The following is a 21,405-nucleotide window of genomic DNA, read 5'->3' on the forward strand; positions in this document are numbered from 1 at the left end:
CCCGCGGCCGGGTCTGTCAGGCGCCGGGCGGTCAGCCGTGCTCCTCTCGCTCCGGCCTCAGGCTCCCCGTGCCCGCCCAGCCGCCTTCTTTCTATTTACTTTCTGCGGCAGGCTTGCCTTACGTGTTTATTTCCCGGGGTGGAGGTGGGGTTAGCCCTGAGGTGGGGTTTGGCCTGGCCTGACTGTGGTGATCCGCGGTCTGCTCCCCTCCCGGTGCCTCTGGTTCTTGCCGGGGTTGGAAGCTCTGTGCAGCTGGCGGTGCGGTGACGGCCTTCCCCAGCGCTTCGTGGAGGTGTGAGGTTGTGCAGGGCAAGAAAAGCGGCAGTGCGAGCAGGCTGTGCGAGCAGGGAGGGAAGGCCGAGGTGTGAAGCAGTGGTAAGCTGCTCGGGCGCTGAGCGCAGAGCAGGGGTCCTGAGGGGATGATACTTGTGTGAGTTAGAGCCAGGTGAGTTCTGGCTGGTGTCAGTCAGGTCACACTGCTCTCCCAAATGAGCTCTTGTCCTCTGTTACTCAAGCTCCTAGTCCTGACATTGCTACTAGCATTTTGTGACAATTTTAGACTTTGTTTTGTTGATGCGTATTGTATACCTGCTCATTAGCCTGTGTGGCGGGATTCTGTCTGCTCCATTCTACAACTTCATGTATAACTTGTGATTTACTCCAACACAGGATGGGTAGGTATATCTATCACAGTTGATGTATTACAGCTGGTGAAATCCCTCACCTGACACTAACTTTTTTAAAGAGGTATGTTAGCAGCCGCTTTATTACCACAGTTGTGGCTGGAGGGATGGCATTCTGCAGTTGCGTTTTCATGCAGGTCTCTTCAGAAAATTCATAACAGCTTCCTCTTATTGTTGATATACAATTGTCACTGCTGTGGTAAGTACTAAAGATTCCTGTCTGCCTCCTATAGATTGCCGTTTGCCTTCCACATCACTGGTGCCTCCTTCTGTAACAAATGCTTGTGGCTTATTAATCAGCTAACTGGTACAGTGTGTTCACTTACATGCCTTGTTTATCAATGATTATCATGCTCAGCCATGTTTGTAATATTGCTTAGGCTGACACGTTCTAAGTCCTCACTGATACGGTGTTTGCAGAACACAGTTCAGCTGTTGACATTTGTGATATCTCATTTTCAGACCTTTGGTAATGTTTATTTCCTGTGCAGGGAGTTTTGTTATTGACAACTAGTCTTTTGTTGTTCTGTTGTTATCTTTTCTTGGTTTGTCTACTTCGCCTTCATTCCTAGATGCTTGCTTAGTTCTCATAGCACAAGAGAGGTTTCAATAAATCCTCTTGTCCTTTCTTGGATCAGTGGGTATGCAGCCTTTCTTATTATTCTAGCGTCATTTATTTCAGTCTCAAAGTCAAGAGTAAGAACAGGAAGGATATTAAAAAAGAACTAAGAGCTAATGTTTGGGTTCTTCTATTCTCCTGCCTTATTCTTAAAAATAGTTGTATTTCAGCTTTTTGCATGGGAGGCTACTGAGTGAATTAGCTGGATAGAGGATGAGGCTGACCTAAGATTGTGCCAGACTGTCTTTTGCGGGGGGGAGATGTGGAGGTTAGGGATAAAACCTTCCATCTTGCAAAACTGTTTCTGAAGAAGTTAAACTTAAAAATTAATTTGTTCTACTCTTCTTGTAAAAGCTATATTTTTCTATTCAGGGAATGAATAGCAGCTTAGGCTCTTAGTGTTTCTTAAAGCTGCATTATTAAACTTTTAATCTGAAAACCCATAGATTAACACACTGAAATAGTCGCTGTTCTGGGATGTGGTATTGGGAAGGAAAGATGGCAAAATAACATCATTTGTCCTTGACACAGGCATGTGGAGAGGTTATCCAAATCTACTAAGTTCCAGCTGTACTTTTAGATGTAATTTGATGTACTATAGAAAATGGTGGCTTTCGAGCACTGATTCAAACCTTCTGTAGTTGTAGTTTAACTTCACTCGATAATGGAAGTGTCCTGGGTGCTGCTGGATTCACACTGCCCTTTACCCCCTTTCTTGCTCTGTATCTCCAGCCTCTTCGTCCTTACTTTCATGCTGCCAGCTCTGGCAGTGCCAGAACTTGGATTAAGTTAAGAACAGGACTTAGCAAAGTCTCTAAGGGTGTACGTGCTGGGGTCTTTGGTGCTTGTAATTCCTGTTGAAAGGTGCAGACACCAGCCTGAAACTGGTGTTTTGGACTTTTCAGCAAAAACCTAAATCATCAGAGTTCTGCTAGTATATTGGAGTCTTCATTTACACTTTGGAGTTTCTCTGGAAGATGGTATTTCATGATGTGTTATAGCTCTGAATTGCTATTCTTAATGTGTACTATAAATCAACTGAACTTCTGTGCAAATATTTGCCCTTCTTCAGCCTAAATAGCTTGTGAAGATTAAGCTTATATGCAGTTAAAAAAATCTGATCAAACTCAGCTGATTGAGTTCAGTACCAAACAATTGATTTAATTTCAATGTGCAAGGGCAGTCTGTCCTTCTTAGGGAGAAGCAAAGTCCCACTTGCCCAACATATGTGGGTGGCAATGATGCTAACCTAGTAAGGCAGCTATCTTAGCCTCTTTTAGCTCTAGGAAGGCTTGTGTGCCCAAGGGCTTGTCTTTTCTCCAGCTATATCAGTTGATTTGATAATGAAGATTGTCTCTAACTGCCAGTATTACCCTGCCAGCAGTATTAATTCAAAATGCTTTGCAAAGCAGTTCTGTACAAACCAGGTGCTGGAACATCTTTGTGCCTGTGCTCTGTTAGAGGTAATGGCAGTGGAAGGAAGTGTCGTACTTTGCAAGGTACAGGAGACTTTCATCTGTATCTCTAGATTGACCCAAGAAGTGCAGTTGCCTAGTGCTCTGCACTACTGTTTACATTACTCTACTGTTGAGAAATACTTGCGTTTCTCATCATCATGGGTTCAGTCTGACTAAAATAAACGGCAGTGACAACCTCCTCTACTAATACAGGCTGAGCTCCTGCAAGCACCAAACCCACCTGAAACTTCTGATACACTAGCTGCTAATAATTGTGCTACGGCCCTTTTCAGGGCATTGAGTACTCAGTGTAACAAGGGCTCCTCGTGGAAAGGGTCAGCTAGGACAAGTGACTGGCTGCTAGTGAGGAGCTGACTGCTCAACAATTTGTCCTGTGTCTAAATTTACTCACATGTTCAAACATGCTTTTGCATAGAGATGCAGGTTCTAGAAAGATTATGCTGCAGGTGTCCCTCAACTGGAACGCCCTGTTCTGTGAAGTGTTGGTTGGGCATACGTGAATATGAAAGATTGTACTAAGTGAAATAAGCAGATGCACAGTCACTTACAGTGAACATCCTTGTAAGAGTTAAGGAGAAAACATCATGAGATATGTGCCTGCAATATCCCTAACCTCCCACTCAGATTTAGCAGGAGAGTGGGCAATGTAGCTCTTCAAACTTGTGAGTTGCTGGTGACTACTGTAGTGCTCCAAAACCTCTGTTTGTTTTAATTGTTGTTCTGACAAAACCTGAGTATTCTGCAGTAGTGGTAGCTGTGTGTTGGTCAGGTCCTGTCTCTTTGTATTTGGGTTCTTTTGTCCTGAAGTGTTGTTGCTTCATTTTTAATGTAATGATGTGAATTAATCTTCTCTAGCGTGAGCCTTCTATCTGTCATGGACAGTCTCTGAGATAATGACTCTGCAAATCTGCTGTACTGCTGTGGAGCAGAGCTGCTCGTCAGGGGAAAAAGATAGGTTGAAGACCTCAGAGTGAAGTGGCACCTCAGCTTTTGATCATGTTCAGATACAGGTGTTTTCCAACTGCTTGAACTGGACTGGTCTTGAATGAAGTTCTCTTAGCTGCCTGAACTTCTACTTTGGTAGTAGATGGTCTTTCTCTGCTGTGCAACTAGTCTGGGGTGGAGCATGCTCCCCACTTACTCAGCTGTGCACCCTGTAGCTAAGCAAACAGCTTGGACTTCAGGCTGCTCCTCTGATAGGTACATCTGAGCTCTATGACAGTCTGGAGTCTGAGGGTGAATGAGGCTTTGATGGTATGATGCTGCTTTTCAAAATATAGTGAAGGAATACAGCAGACTCTTTTGGGGTGGGTTTAATCTGTAATGCAGTCTGTATTAGCTCACTTAGCTATCTGTGGCTTGATGCTAGTAGTGTTCCCTCAAGTACTGAGCGTGGATTGTTGGGTTCTCTGCAATGTGTTTATTCCACTTCTTCCTTTGAGCTTAATGCTGCCTGCTGACACAGGGTTATGTGGTAGGTAAGTGACACCTGCTAATGCTGTAAGACTGTGGAAAGGTGTTAGCCAGTATTTCTTCTCCCTCGGTACCTAAAAGTAAGCTTGGCCTCTTCTACAAGGAGCCAAAGCTCTGCCCTGTAGTTCTATAAGGCAGCGGTTAGGGTGTGATAAAGTCCTAAGTCTCTGCAGTAATCAAGTAATTATGTTTGTTTAAATAACATGAGCCTTTCCTTTAAGATAAGATGCAATTAATTGATTTTTTTGTGGAGTCATCAGAGTCTTGTCTTGTGTTAGTTTAATCTTGTACATCAGGGGTGTGCAATAGAAGCCAATGTAGTGTTTTTAATCCATCTGTGACAAGCAGGAACCAGATATGGTGACATACAGGGATTCTACATAGCAACCACCTTAGATAATATACGAAAGCTGCCTGTCATGCAGTAGAACCATTTTGATCAGTTAAAATGATATTGTGAAGAAACAAAAGCAGTTCCTGTAGTTGGAAGGAAGTGAAATTCAAGGCTCATTTGACTGTAAATTAGCCTTCTTGAGGAAGTGAAAGACTTAAAGAGTCTTTGGCCCCCTTGGCTATAGAATTATTCTCAGGTGTTTTCTTAAGCAAGCTGCCTTCGCATGTACACCCAGCCCTCTTAGGTGCTTGGCTTCTGCTCTGAAGGCGTAGGACTTCTCAAAGTCAAAAAAGGAAAAAAAGCTCCAGTTAAAGGCACCTGTCTTTCTGGCTGTGCTGATGGTACCTCGTGCTATGAACTTTGTCCCTGTAACTTCACGGTACCTCTAAATTTAGTATATGAGCCAAGTATTGTATCTGATGAAAAGGTCAAATTCCAGTGAAGGCACCAGCCAAGAAATTTTTGTTGGAACGTGTTGTAAACAGTACCTGCTGCTTTGTATACTCACCATCACCAACCAGCCAAATTCTGGCCTGGGTGCTGGCTCTGGCACAAGGCGGAGGGATTTGCGCCAAGGACTTCCATGTGCTGTCCGAGTAATGTTCTTTTAAGCATCCTTGTGATGGGACATGTCAGTGTGCCCTCTTATTTGGAGATAAAATCTGTCAGGTGTTTGACAGTAAAACTGCGGTGGGCTTTGCCAGACTCCTGATGACTCTGGCGAGGACTGCACTTTATCTCTCATGGCCACATCTCCTGAAAACTGAAGCTTAAGTGCTTAGCTAATTCTTAATTATACCCTCTATGCTTTGAGGTCTGAGACTTAGCTGGCTGTTTTAAATGGCCAAAAGTACTGAGCGGTACATTGAGATGATCTCAGCGTTTGCTTCTGACGTGTTCTCTTCTGAGCTACCACTGAAGATGATAGGAGGTTCTGCATGGGGTAAGCTTGGGCTGGTTAGATGCCAGTCTCAAAATAAGCAGTGTGATGCCTTGCTTTGTGTGCCTAAATCGATGAGGCATAGTACTGGTGTGGCCCTGAAATACTTGTATCTATGTAGTTCTTCAGAGACCTTAAAGTAGCAGTTTAGGCTCAACACCTCTTTCCATAAAAATGAAAGCATCTTTTATACAAGAAGTACTGGGTGAAAGGCAGGATACGGGACTGCGCAATAAAGCTTGAGGTTTTTCATGATTCCTCTTGCACAGATTCTTGTACTCATGTAGCTTGTGTGACCTCAGACTGTCCTCCAGTGCTTTACAAAAATTTAGTCTGGCAGCCTTTCCCATCAAGACACATTGCTTCGGATTCTTTTGCAGGTGTATACATTCCCTATGTACATTTTCTTCATCTGGATGGTCTCTAAACATCTTCCTCTGCATTTAAACCATTGAAAGCTCAGCAGTGTGACATGCTTCTGTACACTCCCTGGAGTGAGATTCGAATCATATGCTGGCATAAAACTTGGCTTTGTTTAAAAAACTTTGTAGTGCTCTGACTTTCCACCCTTTCCTTAATAAAGTTCCCTTCTCTGTAACGTGGTTCTAAATATCCTACCTGGTAGTGACAGGCCTGTAACTTCTGGTTTTGCGGTGTATGTCTCAGAAGAGGCATTAGCTTTGTCTGATATTAAAGATGATTAAGTTCCTGGAAACATTCTCTAAAGAAGTAACTGCAGTGAAACAGTCTTTCTTCTTCCCCCTTCAAAGAGGGGGGGGGAAACTTATTTCTGATCTGAATCTGCCTAGGCACAGCTCTTTAAAGTAGGGTGTTTTGCTTTCCTCTTGTCTAGCAGGCCTGCTTTCAGTTTTATTCTGCAAGCAGGCACTACAAATAAATGAAACCAGTCCAAGAAATGTCTGATAAGCTAGTTAACGAAGTCTGTCTGCTTAATCTGTCTAGAAACAGCCTCCTTGGCTCTTCTGAATCTTAGTGGGGAAGAGACGATATTACGCTACTTGGTAGAAGCTGTAAAAGGATATGAAAGGGGATTTCTAAATGCTTTCAGTGTTGGCCAGGTATGCTCCAGTGTTTTGGTGTCCAGCTAAGCTCTGAAAGCACTAGTGAGCCAGAACGCTGACTGGTGGGGAGGGCATCTAGGAGGCTTTTGTATCAAACTGCCATTCCTGGAAATGGGATTCCTTCAAGATTCTTCAGTGAATGTAACAGAGCATAAAATGTCTTGCTAGTGGAGCCCCTTTTAAAGAGGCTGCCTTTACTCTTGTCTGTGGGCAGTTGCATACAGCTGCATCTTCGCTTTAGCCCAAAGCATTTCTAATGCTTCAGTGAAATGAGTCTGCCAGGCTTTCAGTTGCTCATTAAAAGGCCTGAGGGAAGGACCCTATGGGAGTGGCTTCCTTTAATGTCTTTGCTTTTTTAATGTTGGCTTTCCAGTATGCCTTGTCAGGCTTAGCTTCAGCATGGGTGGAGGAGCTGTAATGCTTGTAGCTACCAAATCCTGTGCGTGCCCCGTTGAGTCGCAGGGTGAAGTGACTTCTGTCCCTGGAAGAGTCTCCTCTCCCCAGGAACCCTGGAAAAGAAATGTGTGCAAGTCTCAGATTTGTTGTTAGTCATGACTTCACTTGCTGTACAAGTAAATACCTTGGCAATGGCTTTCCCAAAACCCAGTGTTTTTGAAAGGATACATGAGGAATTTGCTGTAGTTCTACTGGCTTTTGTGGTACTCGTTTCTATTCCTGTCTGGAATGGTTTTTTTCTCATTATACTTGTACAGGAGAGGTGCGCTCTGTTAACAGTAGTGCTGAAGTGTTTCCTGTAACATGATTTTCAGTTTTTTATTCTATGATGAAAGGGCAAATGGAGGGACTCCACAAATCCAGCACTTACTCTCTAGTGACTGATTTTAAAGTTAGTCCTCAGTCACAGATGGGACTTAAGAATATCGCTTGAAAAGACTGTCCATCTTTGGGGCTGTCATGCCTTTAAGTGACTTTTAAAAAAGGAATTGTACACTTAAGGTGCTTCAAAATAACATCCTTGGCCCTAAGAGCTTCAGCTTCTTTCTGTTCCTCAATGTGGATCCCAAAACCCTGTGATGGATGAAAAGGCAGGCTTGATTGCTTCCAGTGATATACTTACTGCCTCTCGTTAATTTTGTCTAGCCTGCTAAAAGTGAATCTAGTGTTCTGTATACAGAAAAGGCAAAATGTCTGTCTGTTTATATTAATGCTGACCCATTTAGAGGAGATTCTAGATTAAAATTTGACTGGCTCAACACTGGTTATCTGTCCTTTTTCGTAAACAGACAAGTTTATTGGGTCAATGCAAAAAGGGTTTAACAAAACAGAAACAAGGTGACCTCATCCCTGCTTGTAAATAGCAAGGCATTTGTCCTATGTGATTAGAGGCAGAGCTCTCAAATCCATTTCAGTAAGCTAAACCCTTAAAATCTTAGAGCGGAGTGCTCTGGCTCAGCCCCTGCAAATCTGCCCTGGCTGAGACAGGTTTGTTTAGGTCTTCAGAAATACCAGACTCTCAAAGTACCTGAAGTGCCACAGCTGGATCCACAAGGCATGGAGTTTACCAATCTAGTCATCTTGGACTAGATTCATTGCTTAGTTAATCACTGCAGACAGCTGTGCAACTGCAATAGCAGTGCCAGTTTTGTGATAGCTGTATACAGACTGATCTGAGCTTTTAGGTAAAGGTCCTGACAAATACATGAACCTCTAGTACATGTTTATGGTGTGTATGTTCAGTGACTGTGTATTTAGACTGTCTAAGAGGGGAAAAATACTAGTTCACAAGTGTCAAAGCATAATCCTGCCTACCAACAGCTGACTTTTCAGAAAAGTAACTCCAAGCTAGTATGCTTTTTTAAGGTAGTGATAGGCAAAAACTGGATATAGAAGTATCAAAAAGATGTGGTATGTTTGTAATCTGAAGATTATGTGGGAGAGAAGACTCTCAGGGAGATACAGCTTAGTTGGATGAGTTATACTGAGTCACTAGTACAAAATGCTAATGACTAATCATGCCCAGTTTTATTTTTTAACAAATTCACTAATTCTGTGAAAGCTGTAAACAGCAAACTAGCTTAAAATCCAGGTGGCAGGAAGGTCTTAGGTGACTTTTGTATCAGTGTCTCTACTAATTCTCTGAAACAATGAAGGGAAGATGCCAACAGAACTTCTGGGAGTTTTAGCTGGGGAAGACTTGCTCAAGCATCTGTCCTTGAGTCAGTGATGGTTCAGGAACTCAATCCGCTCTTCTGCTGATTGTACCTTCTCTGGAGAAGCCATTGCTGTAGTTTGCCTGTTGTCTCCTATGCAGATGGTGGTAGTATTGTTTGAAAGTCTAAGTATGGAAGTGAGGTAACATACTGCAGCTGAATGTCATACTTGAACTCTTCATTGAGACACATGATGCCAATGTAATCTTCTGATTAGAAGAAGAAATGGCTTTTTGTAGCCCACTCCTCTCCCTTCTACTGTGAAGCTCAGAATTGGAAAATAAAAGCTTCAGAGTTGTCCAATATTAAATGTCTTTGCTTTCCTTGCCCTCTGTTCTCCTGCAGTGCGGACGGTTATGGTGGCAGAAAATTGCCGCTTTCCAGTATGCTGTTAATCGATAGCTGATGTCAGACTTGTTTTCCTCCAAGGGATTTTGGTGTAGCTGCACTGAGTACAGAAAGTACTTCTGAGGTTTTGTCTTCCTGCTAGGAAGAAGAGTAAGGCTTTGGTATGGCCTGTACTGTTGATGTATTTTCCGAGTTGGAAGCAGCAGCTGTGGTAGAGAGCAGATGGTTCTGGAGCTTTTTCCTGCAAGCTCCGATTCCCCATTGGGTTGTTGTGCCTGTAGGAATCCAGTTCTAATTGTAAATATCGCTTACATTTTTATGGTTACAGGCTGAAAGCTCTCTCTCTTTTCATTGGCATCATCAAGTTCTTGTAACAAGCGTTGGTGCGTGTGCACTAGTGATAATTAGGTGGCTGTATCTGAGCCTCCTGGTGGCTCTCACCATCTTGTTAAAGTGTGATATGTTGTAATGTCTCAAAAAAGCAAGTGTGGGAACAAGCAGAGACTGTTTACAAGCTTCTATCTGTAGGAGTGAGCTGCCTTGCTAAGCCTGAGTAAAAGTAGCAGGAAACTTCTTTCAGACTGGCTTCACACTTCAGTAACAGTGTAGATATTGCACAAAGCTGAGAACAGTAGCCTGTTACTTCTAGTCTTTCAAATACAAAGGGATTTGAGTAGCTTTTGTAACTGGGGACAATGTCACTGTCTTGCAAAGATGGTAACTGTGTGGTCTTCTGGAAGTTCATAGCTTGGCTTTCCTCTGAAGTTGCACTGGTTTTCGTTATTGCTTTCTGTCTTATCTCTGCTCGTGAAGGTGTATTTGCATACTGCAAATGAATTAGTATGCCGTAGGCAACTGATCTAGTCTGGAATCTGTCCATAGGGAAGAAGTTTGATGCAGATGGATCAGAGTTGAAGTGGTTATGACTGAATACACAAATCAATTGCAGTGTCTACAACATGACCTCTGTATAAATTTGTGCTTTTCCCTTCCAGCTGAGAGATGCAGCCTTATCAATAATAATCAATTTGCTTTTCCTCCCCTCACAGGGTAACTCAGGTAGTACGTGGATCCAGATGGTGGCAATTCTACTGAGGACTGGCAATTACTTCTAGTTTGAAGAAAAAGTGACGTTGGTAAGACTTGACTTGTCAGTTGCTATCTTACTTGGGTTACCCATGTGGCTGAGGAACAACCCAGGGAAAAACCTGCCCTTTCAACATGCATGAAATGTCCCTGTAATAACTGCAGCCAGCCATTTGAACCATATGTTCAAAAGAAGCTGGCTCAGTTTAAGAATTTGATTTCAAGCTGGAAGGATATTGTTATATTGTGGATTTTTTAATTCTCTCTCCTGCCCCACTTCCTTTACTCTGAAGCCCTTGAAAGACTACATATTAATCTAGTCCTCCTTCAGCTGCAGAACTACAGTGAATTAAAAGAAATGCTGAACTCACTGGTACATAAAGTGACCACCTTAAATACATGCAAGAGTTAGTACCAGTATTCTCATGGAGTTGCAAAATTCAGGCTGAGGAGCTAACACAGTAGTTCTTTCAAGTTCTTCTTTTTGAGCCTGGCTTGTATACGTGGGAAGAAACACACATCTAAAGCTGCTGATGTGCCTTTATAGCCTGGCTTTTCACTCAGCTGCTATTTGAGCCAGGTAGTCTTGGCCAAGATCCTGAAAGTATTGACTGGCTGCAGACTGTAGGGTTTGACACCTGAGACACTGTTGCAATTCTAGTGCAGCACTGATTAGGAATAAATCTCCTTCCCACCTGATCATCCAGTTTCTATTTCTTGTGGTGGTCAGGGTGTTTAGAGCAGTACAAGATAAACTTCCTTTCATCTTAAAAGTTGCTAGTCTGAGTTGATATGGTAGGATTTTTGTAGCAGTGTTAACTGAAAATTTAGTTGGTTAGCAGTCTTATATTTAACATGGCAATTGATATTCCTATCCACCAGTATATTACAAAAAGCTTTAATATTGTTTTTTATCTCCAGGCTCAAAATGAGTGCAATGTTGGAAACCCCTGAGCTGCCGGCGGTGTTTGACGGGGTAAAGCTAGCTGCAGTTGCTGCTGTTCTGTATGTTATTGTTCGCTGCTTGAATTTAAAAAGCCCAACTGCCCCTCCTGAACTCATTTACCAGGACTCTGCTTTGGCCCGCTTTCTACTCAAATCCTGCCCGCTTTTGACCAAAGAGTAAGTAGTATCTTTTTTCCACGTTGACCTGTGTTATAGGGAGAAGAGCTGCACTTTGTCTGCATAGTGTTTCTTAAACCTGGGTGCAAATGAATGTCAGGGTTTTCTCTTCGTAAAATAAACCTGTTCCAAGTGAAGCATTTCATTATTGTTAGTGTCCCAGGTACCTGTGTTTAGGACCAAGCCTTATTGTGCGGGGCTCTCCATGGATGTATAGAAATAGTCATCCCTGCCCCTCTGTATAGTAGCTGTATGCTGATACTGTACTATACCAGTACTATATAGCCCATTGTCTCTGGAAATGGGGGAGAGATGGATGCAGTCAGCACTTGTTCCTGTTCATGTACTCCCCTTTCTATTAGGGAAGAAATCTGCCAGGGCTCACAGGAAGGAAACGCTTTCATGGTGTGTCTGTGTGCTTATAATGAATACAGGGATGTCTATTAGTTTAAAAGTGCCTACTCTTATTTGAAGTGCCTTAAGTTGATTGAAGACTAATGAAATTTATTACTGGATAGAGCACATCATCACAACTAGTTTAATAAAGTAATGACATACTGACCAGCTCTAAGCTTGTTGAATCCCCTTTCAAATTGACCTTATGTCAACTGTGTATTTGAGAGCAGGCTGATCCTTGACCTTCCATTGTAGGACCTCCAGAATCAGTGCAGTTGCCCTTGCCTTCACCAATAATGTGAAGCATTTACTACAATTTTGTGAGGCTTTGGAGGTACAAGGACTTTGATTACAGTATTTCTCTTCTGCAATCACTTTGAAAACTTGCAAGTCCTATTTAGAAGCCCTAAATACATCAATTGTCGAGTCAGCACTGAGTGCAGCTGCATGAACCTTCCTTTTGGGTCTCAAAAGTCAAGCTGACTTAATGATAGTCATTCTAGGGGTGATGAGAGGCTTTTAGCAGTGCTGTGTTAGGTGCCTTGATTACATAAGGTGCAAGATCTTAGGCCATAGGATCCGTAAAGTCTTAGAGGAAACAAAGTATTATCCAGCCCAAAGAGGGTTCCTTGATGGACTCTGAGTTTGGTAGTAACATAAGTGTGTGTTGAAGCTGAGCACTGAAATTGGATTCTTGATTATGGCTAGTGCCTTAACTGCAAAGCAGTTGCTTCCCTAAAAAATACCAGGTAACTAGAACCTCCTTAGTGTATCTTAGACACTTGTCATCTCAGTGTTGGCACTCCAGATTGACATGTCCCTAGTCACCGAAAGAGCAAGCATGAAGCTGTACTGATTACCAGTCTTGAAGACACATTAGTATCAGGCTAATCTTTGGAAACAGATTATAAGCTAATTCAGAGTCCGTTTTACTCCTCTTTCGGCTCTGTTCTCATGGCACAAGCTCCTAGCACTAGTGTATTAGAGGCATGTTTTGGACCTTCACTTGGAGAACAAAGCATTCCCAAAGGAGTGAAAATGCAGAACATATCTAAAAATTGCAGTACGCCTGTTGTGTGTTAATTGCAGGAGTGAAGAGCTGCTTGCAGAACCCTGGTGTTGTGTTAATAGCGTGCAATCTCAGGTTGTTTGCTTTCTCTGGATCACCTTAGAGCTCAGGCTTGCCAGCTTCTCTGAAAACTGTAGCAGTGATTTTCCAACACAAGGTTCTTGGGCAAAACATTGCTTCAAAGGCTTGTGTGACCCCAGTAAACAAACTGAGCTGAAACAAACTAGAACAACATGTGTCATAGGTAGTTGTTCAGTCTTGTTACCTGGATACCTGTGTTATGGGAGACAGGAATATAATTGCTGTTGGGGGTTGAAAGGGCTTACAGGAAAGACAACTCTGTAAGATGATGTATGTGTGATTTTTTTTTTTGCTATTCTGTTGATATCTCAGACTTCTTACAGAAATTAAAAAAAAATCAAAGAAATTCTGTCTTCAGGCATGAAAGTCACCTGGAGACTAAAGGGGAACAAATATATTTAAATTCCTGCAATTATGTATGAAATAGTTTGTAGGACTAATTAGCAAAAAGCTATGTGGAAACAGCTCATGCCATGCTCCACTGAAAAATCTTGTAAGGCTTTGATTACTTGATAATTATTCAGTGTTAGGAAAGCTGATTAAGCAGCTCTTTTCAAATTCTACTGTGAAAGCAAAATAAGTAGCCCAGCAATCCCTTCTGTTATATCAGTACTGGGTTTGTTGTAAGATCTGTTATAAGACCAGTTCTTCTGTACAGCTGTGACCTGGCTTTCAGACCTGGTTTCTTCAGCTCCCTTATGCTTAAGGGAGGAAGGGGTGAGGGTATCGCTGGAAAAAATAGGGTGGCAGGGAGAAAGCAGAAATAAGTGAAGTTATTCTATCTGTGCAGCTATTCAAAATACTTGGAAAAAACCCTTTTGGAATTTTTTCCCCTTCATGGCACCTTCCTCACCTATGGCCTTATTCAATACATTATAACCGTAGTGTCATTCAGCAAGCCAAATGGTGGTGGATGAATAATTTAAGAGCTTTGGATAGTAAAACTGCCCAAGATGGCTGCATGCCAGGTACCTTGTACTTGCAGATGTTAGTACTGCTTTTTACAATTCTCTAAACTGCTAGAAGCTTTCTACATATTGATCAAACACTGGTAAGCAATAGACTCTGTCTTCCTAGAGCTCATGTTTTCTTACCTCTTTTTTTCCCTTCCTCTACCCCTGTCCAGCTCTGTAGTTTGGCTTACGAAGTGGAGTAGCATAATCAGACCCTTTTTCATTCAAAGAACTGCTTCTTGCATGGAAGCTCTTGCAAATCAGCACAGCTATTGGTGCCCTCGAGCACTCGGGTCTAACCCCTGGCTGCAGCTGTCTCCTTTTCCTGTCTTTCAAATTGCTGCAAGAAAGGCTGCCATCTGCGCTATTATTCCTCTAGAAATGCAGCATTGGCTCTTTGATTCATGAGAACAAATTTGGCCAGTGCTTGCTGTACTGGGCTAGAGATTTTTTGGCTGTTCCCAATTTCTTCTACCACCAAGTGCGTGCGTATTTTTATTCCTGTAGAGGTGTGGCACAAGTGTCATCCTTATCGAAAATAATTATCCTTGCTGTCTTCACACTTTTATCATTAATAAAGGCAAGCTCCTCAAAGGTTGAGGCAAATGACTGTCAAGCCTGTTAGTAAACACTGTCAAAGATCCAGCCTAGATCCTTCTCATCCTTTGTTTGCACGGTAACCTATACTGGATAAGCAGGCTGCCTGGTACCAGAAGACTCTTTTGCACTGTCACTGCTTTTCTCCTAGATGCAAGGAGACAAGCAGTCAGAAAAGCTGGCTTCAAGCTTTTCAATGTTCTTTTCCTCCATGTAATAGCAAACAGTGTTTGATTCCTGTCAACTCCTTAGTGTTTTACCCCGGGAGGAATGCTTCCAGGAGAATAATAAATTAGAACAACAGTGTTACTCCTGAAGCTTTGGCAGGTGAACGTGTTGAGAGGTAGAGAAGAATGGCAGCTCCCTATTGGTAAGTTGAAGCATTGACCTTAGGGAGAGAAGCAGCCCCCGGGGGGGTCTGTGTCCTTGCTAGGTGCTCTGCTGTGGCATTGGCAGCAGCCTTGCATTCTCCAGCTCTCATCAGCAAGGAAGATGTGCTGTAACACTTGTGCCCTGTTTTGACTAGAATGCTTCTTGTAGTCACTGAAGATTGAGGAGGGGTGTGATGGGCACTTTGCTAAATAAAAGCTGCCTAAATTGGGAAGGAGGTGGTTTAACTGAGGAGGCCAGCCCGTACTTTTAAGTAGTTCTGACTTCATGCGGTTTCTATGGGCAGCAAAAACAACTTCTCCACTTATGTTAGTTTCTTTTTCAGAGGTTCAGGGGACATGGAAGCTCTGTAAGCTGCTTTAAAACTTTGCTGTTATGTATTTGCTGTGTCTTCATCACATTGAATAGTGCAGCTGAGCTGATGCAGAAAAAGCTGCTTTCTACATATTTGAGGGGGAGGGGCTTGAACCCCCCGGACTTTTAGATGAGCTTTCTTGATTGGAATTCAAATTGCATTCCCTAGCATCAAATAAGGGACAAGGTTCAAACAAGGTTTGATTTGTAAAGCATCCTTTAAATACCTCCAAACTGCTCTGTAAGGGGGGAAAAAAAATAACCTGTTGCCTGTTGTAATGCAGGTGGCAGTTCTCAGGGTGTCCCCTGACATGAACAAATTGTAGGCTCTCTGCTTTCTTGCCATCAGTATCCAATGTACTACAGCACATCAAAGCTGATGTAAGAGTTAATGTTTAAAGTGTTAATCTCCTCAGATGAAATGAAGTAATGCTCCAGAAATAAGCCTGTTGCTGAACTTCCACTTCAGATCTTTGAGGACCTGAATGCTGATGCTTGCAAATAAAAATAGCACAGTTTTTATGTGCTTTGTGTGAGCTGCTTATACAGCTGCTGCTTTCCTAAATTCCTGCATGCTGGGTGATGTACGTGCTCTAAAATCATAATCTGCTGCCTGAGAGCCACTAAAACTTAATCTACGATCACATGTTGGAATTGTTTTTAATATTAAAATGCTAGGAGAATGTTTGTGAAACACTTAGGAATTCTCTTGTTCTCCAGCACTGTTGTGGACAGCCACCTATCAAGATGTGGGGCTGCGTTGCACAGCTGAAACACAGCATTTGGAGCTAAAACATGAGCATTTGTGAGCAGATTTATGAAAGTGGCTGTGAATTCACTTAGCCGGTTAAGAATGATGAACTCTGTACTTGTGCCATATAAGTCAACTTCCATAATAAGTAACTGGCATCCCCAGACCTGTTCTCCTGTCTGCCTTCTGTTGCAGAATCCTGTTACAGGACTGGCTACTGGAAGCCATAACTAACTGCCTCAAATATGTCTTTACTCAGAGTGCCTGATATCTATTGCAGCTGACCAAATCAAAACAGGGAAATGAGTCAGCTGAAAGCCTCTGGGTCTGGAGCAAACTGGGAAGCCATTTTTGTTTCACAGAAACTGAGTTTTTTATTTCCAGTACAACACAACTTTGCCTCGGATCTCCTATATTATCAGTACTTGCTTGTCTGTGCTTCTGTGGTACATCATCCTCATCCTTGTGTAGACATGCATATACCTCTTTGGCAAGAGGTCTTCCTGACTGCTTGTTCACCACCCAGCTGGCTGCTCAGCTCCTGTCATCTCTAAACCGCTATTGCAGAACATTGGAAACACTGCTTATAGACATGGTGTCTGTGCCTGGGCTCTTGTACATCTGTGAACAGCTTTGCTGGAACAGGGCACACAGAGGGAATGCATAGTGAATCATCTCCATATAGTGAAACTTGCTGTACTGGGATAATCTCTATACTACAACGCTTTTCAAAACCACTTTGGTTTATAGCAGGCATTATAGAGAAGTTGAAGGCTGTCATGTCCTTGAACACTTTCCCTGTTTCTACTTAATATCAATGCCAGAGGGAAGCCACCTGCTTTTATGAGTGAGGGGCCCTTGTTTGGAACACATGGTTAAATTTAGCAGTAGCGATAGCTTTAGCGTAAAATCTAAAGGGCAATGCTTGAATGCTCCTTAAACTGGATACTACTTAGTTGCTTAGTCTGCATGATATCTAGCTCATGTTTTCCATGTGTCACACCCTGCTAAGCTTGTTTTGTTAAGGTAAGCTGTAAGAAAAATAGACTCAGTACATGTTCTTCTGCCTGCAGGATGATTGTTCCAGAGGAGCATCTCTTTTCAGCTGTTTGCCATGAGGACTGTTGGCTTCATAGCAATAGCTAGCACAGATTGTTTTGCAATCAGCACTGGATAGTTAGGTTTTCAGCTGGATTGAGTATAAAAATGTCTCTGGAATCATTTTCCACATAGTATGGCTTAAATAAAATTTAGCTTATCTGATCTGCACTTTCAGAGGGTGAGGACTCTTGCATAATTCCTGGCTAGTTTTTTTGCCTTACCAGTGTGGTAGTATGCACCTTCATGACTGACGTGTTCTTTCTATGCCCTCATCTTTGTATGGCTTTAGTAAAAGCAAGCTGAAAGTCCGCACAAACCCTGGATAAAAAGATGTCTTGTCCTTCAGTCCTGTACAGTCTTGCACTATTATGCTCAGTACTTGGTCTTGGAAGTTCTTGTAGACTTTATCTCAAAAATGTAGATAGAAGTCACTCATAGGAAGACTTTCAAAAACAGATTTGTCCATTGCCAAAATTGTAGGGTCAGCAGAAATAGTCTGACAGACAGATCATGTGCCCAATTCTGCTATAGATTATAAGGATGCTTTGCAAAGTCAAACTTGTCTGTCAGCTGAGGACAGCTTTTACTGGAATGCAGTGATACAGAGGCATCCTTTGTTACTGTCAAGGTTTTATAAGGCTTTGTAGTAGGTTAGATTGGCAACTTGTCTTGGTAAATTAAAGTCTAATATCTTTAACAGCTGCCTGCTTTTGCATCAGTCTGGTAAATGAGTTTTAATCTGTCTCAGTTTTTCACTGATTATGTAAGATCTGTACAATCTGGGCAACCTCTTTCCCCTTCCCTATTGAAGTCTTGTGATGTTCAGTCTCCTGGGGCCTGGATACTTAAGGGATTTTAGGATTCTATCTCACCATAAGCCTATTGCTTAAAGGCTGATGGGCGGTAGTAAAAGAAAAGATAGGTGAGATAAGCTGCTGCTCTAACACTTGCATGTATTTCAGAGCTTTAACTGCTTTATTTTTAAGAGCAAACTGCAGAAATATACTTAACATGCTTAAGTAGACTAAGTGGGAGTAACAAATCTCTGCATCAGAGTACTGTCCTAAGCATATTATTCATGCTGGAACTTGACCTTTGAATATTTATCTAGAAGAGTGTAGTTACATGCAGAGTGACTAACACTAGCACATCTTTGCTGCAGGCAGTGCGATGCTTAAACAACTGACTGGAGTTAATGTAAAAGATAAGCTAAGCATTTTACTTGCTTGGTCCATAGGGTGCTCAGAAACACTAGCTTGTGCACTCTGAAGGGAGCAAGCAGTGAATGCGCCCTTGTCCATAGGACTTCACACAGTTTTAGCCTTCAGATGGAAATTCTATGTGGAACCCATAGGTAGCATTGTCCATCATTACAGATGGAGTTACGGAGATTCCTGCCTTGGTTTTAGTCTTTCCTCTAATGAAGAACACCTCAGTGAAACTGCATGTGCTGTTTGCCTATGTAAAAGCAGTGTAAAGGTTTGACTTATTGAAGATCAGTACTTCAGGTAACTTCTAGTTGGGTTATTTGAAGGCAGGTTTGGGTTTTTTTCCCCAAAGAAACCAGCTGTGATCTGAGGAGGCAGGATGTGGTAAGTCGTACACTCTTGGTAAGCAGTATGCTTGAAGCCATTTGTCTTCATTTAAACTCCAGTGGTAGTGGTGAGGCTTTGAAGACTCTTCTAATTTCCTTTCTGACAGCATCCTGTGGTATGTGCTGCTGCAGCTGCTGCATCTATTCCGCTGGATGACTGTAACTTATAGCTGGAAGCTGAACTGTGGCTAAACATGAGGAAAGGATTGGTGCTTGCAGAGATCCTTTTTTTTTTTTATCAAGGTGGTAGCCGTAATCAGTCACAGCTGTAGAACTTGGCTGTTGTAGCTGGAGAAATTGCTTTCCTGTTAGCCCTATGGGGTAAGACTTCAGGCTTTACCTGGGATAAGCTTTGATTTGAAAAGCGCTGTATAGGAGCAGAATCACCAAAACTTTCCAATGCGTGTGCTTAACCTAGGATGAGAAACCATGCAACAATGTTGACGTCTGAATCTCTCCTAAAAGAGCTGCAAATTCTTATTATAGGTTGTATTTGACAGCTCTCCTCAAAAAAAAAAAGCTGCTAGCAAAATCCATCTGCAAAGGACTTCTGTGAAAGAAGACAAAAAGCCAAGTCAAGCACTGCTTAGTGTGGGATATGGCTACTGACCTGAACTGGTCGTAAAGTAAATGACTGGGGTGAAGTTAGCTGCTTTTTCTTATGCTAGAAGAGCAGTGTCTTTTCCATTTGGCATTGTAGTTGCTGTTCAAAGCCTTCTGCAGTGAGCTGTATGTGACTTGAGCAGAACCATCTGTACTTCTTGTGCAGCCTCGTTTACACTGACTGCACTACCCTGATGGATATTTACTTTGAATTGTGAGAATGAATCCAATGACTACTTTAACTCTACCAGCAATTGCAGAGGATGAGCTTGTACAGTCCCCATCACTGCTGGGAATCTGTGCACGGCTGGCATGCTGCACATTGTGCCTGGCAAGACCCACCTGTAGTGCATATCTCCCAGTGCAAAGATACTGGGCTGATAAAAGATAGATAGTGCTACTAGCCTCATGCAGATTCTTTGAAAAGCTTTATAGTTGAGTGATCAAATTCAAGATGCACTGAGGGCCAATTTACAAGGTTACAAGCATCAGTTGGCAGCTTTTGTAGCTTTTATTGAAGTGGTATCTACTTCTACAGGAATCTATTTTGGGTCTCTTTGGGAATTACACTTGCAAAAACTGAGTGAAACTGTACAATGAGCTACTGTGTTGTGCTGTCCGTAAGAAGCCTCCCTCATGGATGAGGGAAGAGAACAGGGAGAAAGAGAAAAGAGTGTACTGCTGCTCTTGTCTTGCTAAACAAGCCTAGATAGTTCTTACTTTTATAGGAAGTTTGGTTTTTTTGAGGAGTGCATAGGGGGAATAGGGAGTTGTGGATACAACACATAAGAGCTGGCATGGGGAAGAAGGTCCAGCTGTGTGAGTAGGTAGTGTCAGAGTGCAAAGGAGGCAAGGTTTCTGTCACATTCTAGTGGATTATGGGTTTAAGTAGTAAATCCAAGCCCCAAGCTGCCTAGTTCTCTGTGAACAGGGGAAAACATGAAAGAATAGGCTCTCTGCTTCATATGGTCTCAAGCAGTAAAGGGAATAATTGCATGAAGCCCGAAAAAAAAAACAAGATGGGGAGGGAGTTGCTAATTTCTCAGGATCCAAGGTGGTGTCAGCAGCTCTCAAGCTTCTTCTGGGTACGCTGCTCTGTGTAGCAGGGGCCATAGCTCCTTAATTGGAAGCATGTCCCCTGGGACTGCTATTCTCCTAAACAAATAAATCATTCATGCTTTCCTGTTGAGAACTGATGTAACTATCTTTTTCAAGGCATTGGCTTAGTCTGTCCTTTGCAGAGTGGCCAGGTGACTGCCCCACCACCACCACGTGGGCAACAGTATGTCTCCTATTAAACCACTTGCAGCTCTGCTTGTACCAACAAAACTGATAACTAAGCCTTTAACCCCTTTCAGCTAGTAGCTGTGTTTTCCCCATGTCTTTTTTGAGGGCCAGTAAGCCAGGAAAAGAAAGACAGTCTGCTTTGTCATCTAGTTTTAATATGCCCTTGGTAAACAAATGTAACTGGTAGAGTTCCCCCTCATATTGAAAGGGATTTACTATTCAGTGGAGCTGGGTTGGCCAATTATGACAGGTCCTTTTAAAACTGTCCTAGCTTTACCTGACTCTGCTTGAGAGGCAAAATCCCCCTATACCGTGCTCTTTCACTTAACTGAGAAAAGCAGTTCTGTGTAAAATCATCCCAACCATCAAGTCTTGGGGCTTTTGGTCTTCTAGAACTTGCTATCAATCCTGTCACTTCTGCCACTGGCTTGTACAGTCAGGCGCTTACGCAAATTCATGTGGCTCAACCCAGCAGGCTTCAGTGTTTCAATTAAAACAGATTTACAACATTTTACAGGTTTTGAAGGTCAGTTTGGTTGGCTAGCAACATGCTGTCCCAGTCTCACTGAGGCACAAGGCCTCTGTGTATTTGGTGAGCAGCATTTGTGCATGTAATGTTTCAATATAGAGGAATGTCTGGATTTTGGCTTCTGCTGCTATCAGTGCTGATTTCTCAGCTTTGAGAGCATATCAGTCTCTCTTCTTGTGTAAGGCTGCAAAGATCAGTGCTGCCAGTTCAGTCACAGCAAAAACAATTTCATATTTGATACTATATTTGGTAGCAAGGGGGAGATTTGTTATGGAGTGCTTGTGTGTTCTCAAAGGCTTGTTAT

The 21,405-nt window shown here is 42.5% G+C and overlaps 1 protein-coding gene across 1 annotated transcript in view; it reads left to right on the plus strand.

Moving 5' to 3' along the window:
- Positions 1 to 819: 819 nt before the first annotated feature.
- Positions 820 to 21,405, plus strand: part of ABHD2 (abhydrolase domain containing 2) — a 37,413-nt gene continuing 16,827 nt past the window's right edge. Inside the window, exons 1-3 of the mRNA XM_009335187.1 lie at positions 820 to 882; positions 10,238 to 10,324; positions 11,196 to 11,399. Of these exons, the coding sequence (XP_009333462.1) occupies positions 11,203 to 11,399 (197 nt within the window). The 5' untranslated portion in view covers positions 820 to 882; positions 10,238 to 10,324; positions 11,196 to 11,202. The remainder of the gene's footprint in view (positions 883 to 10,237; positions 10,325 to 11,195; positions 11,400 to 21,405) is intronic.

Source organism: Pygoscelis adeliae, unplaced genomic scaffold, assembly GCF_000699105.1.
Source record: "Pygoscelis adeliae isolate BGI_AS28 unplaced genomic scaffold, ASM69910v1 Scaffold21, whole genome shotgun sequence".
In the NCBI taxonomy this organism is placed as follows: domain Eukaryota; kingdom Metazoa; phylum Chordata; class Aves; order Sphenisciformes; family Spheniscidae; genus Pygoscelis; species Pygoscelis adeliae.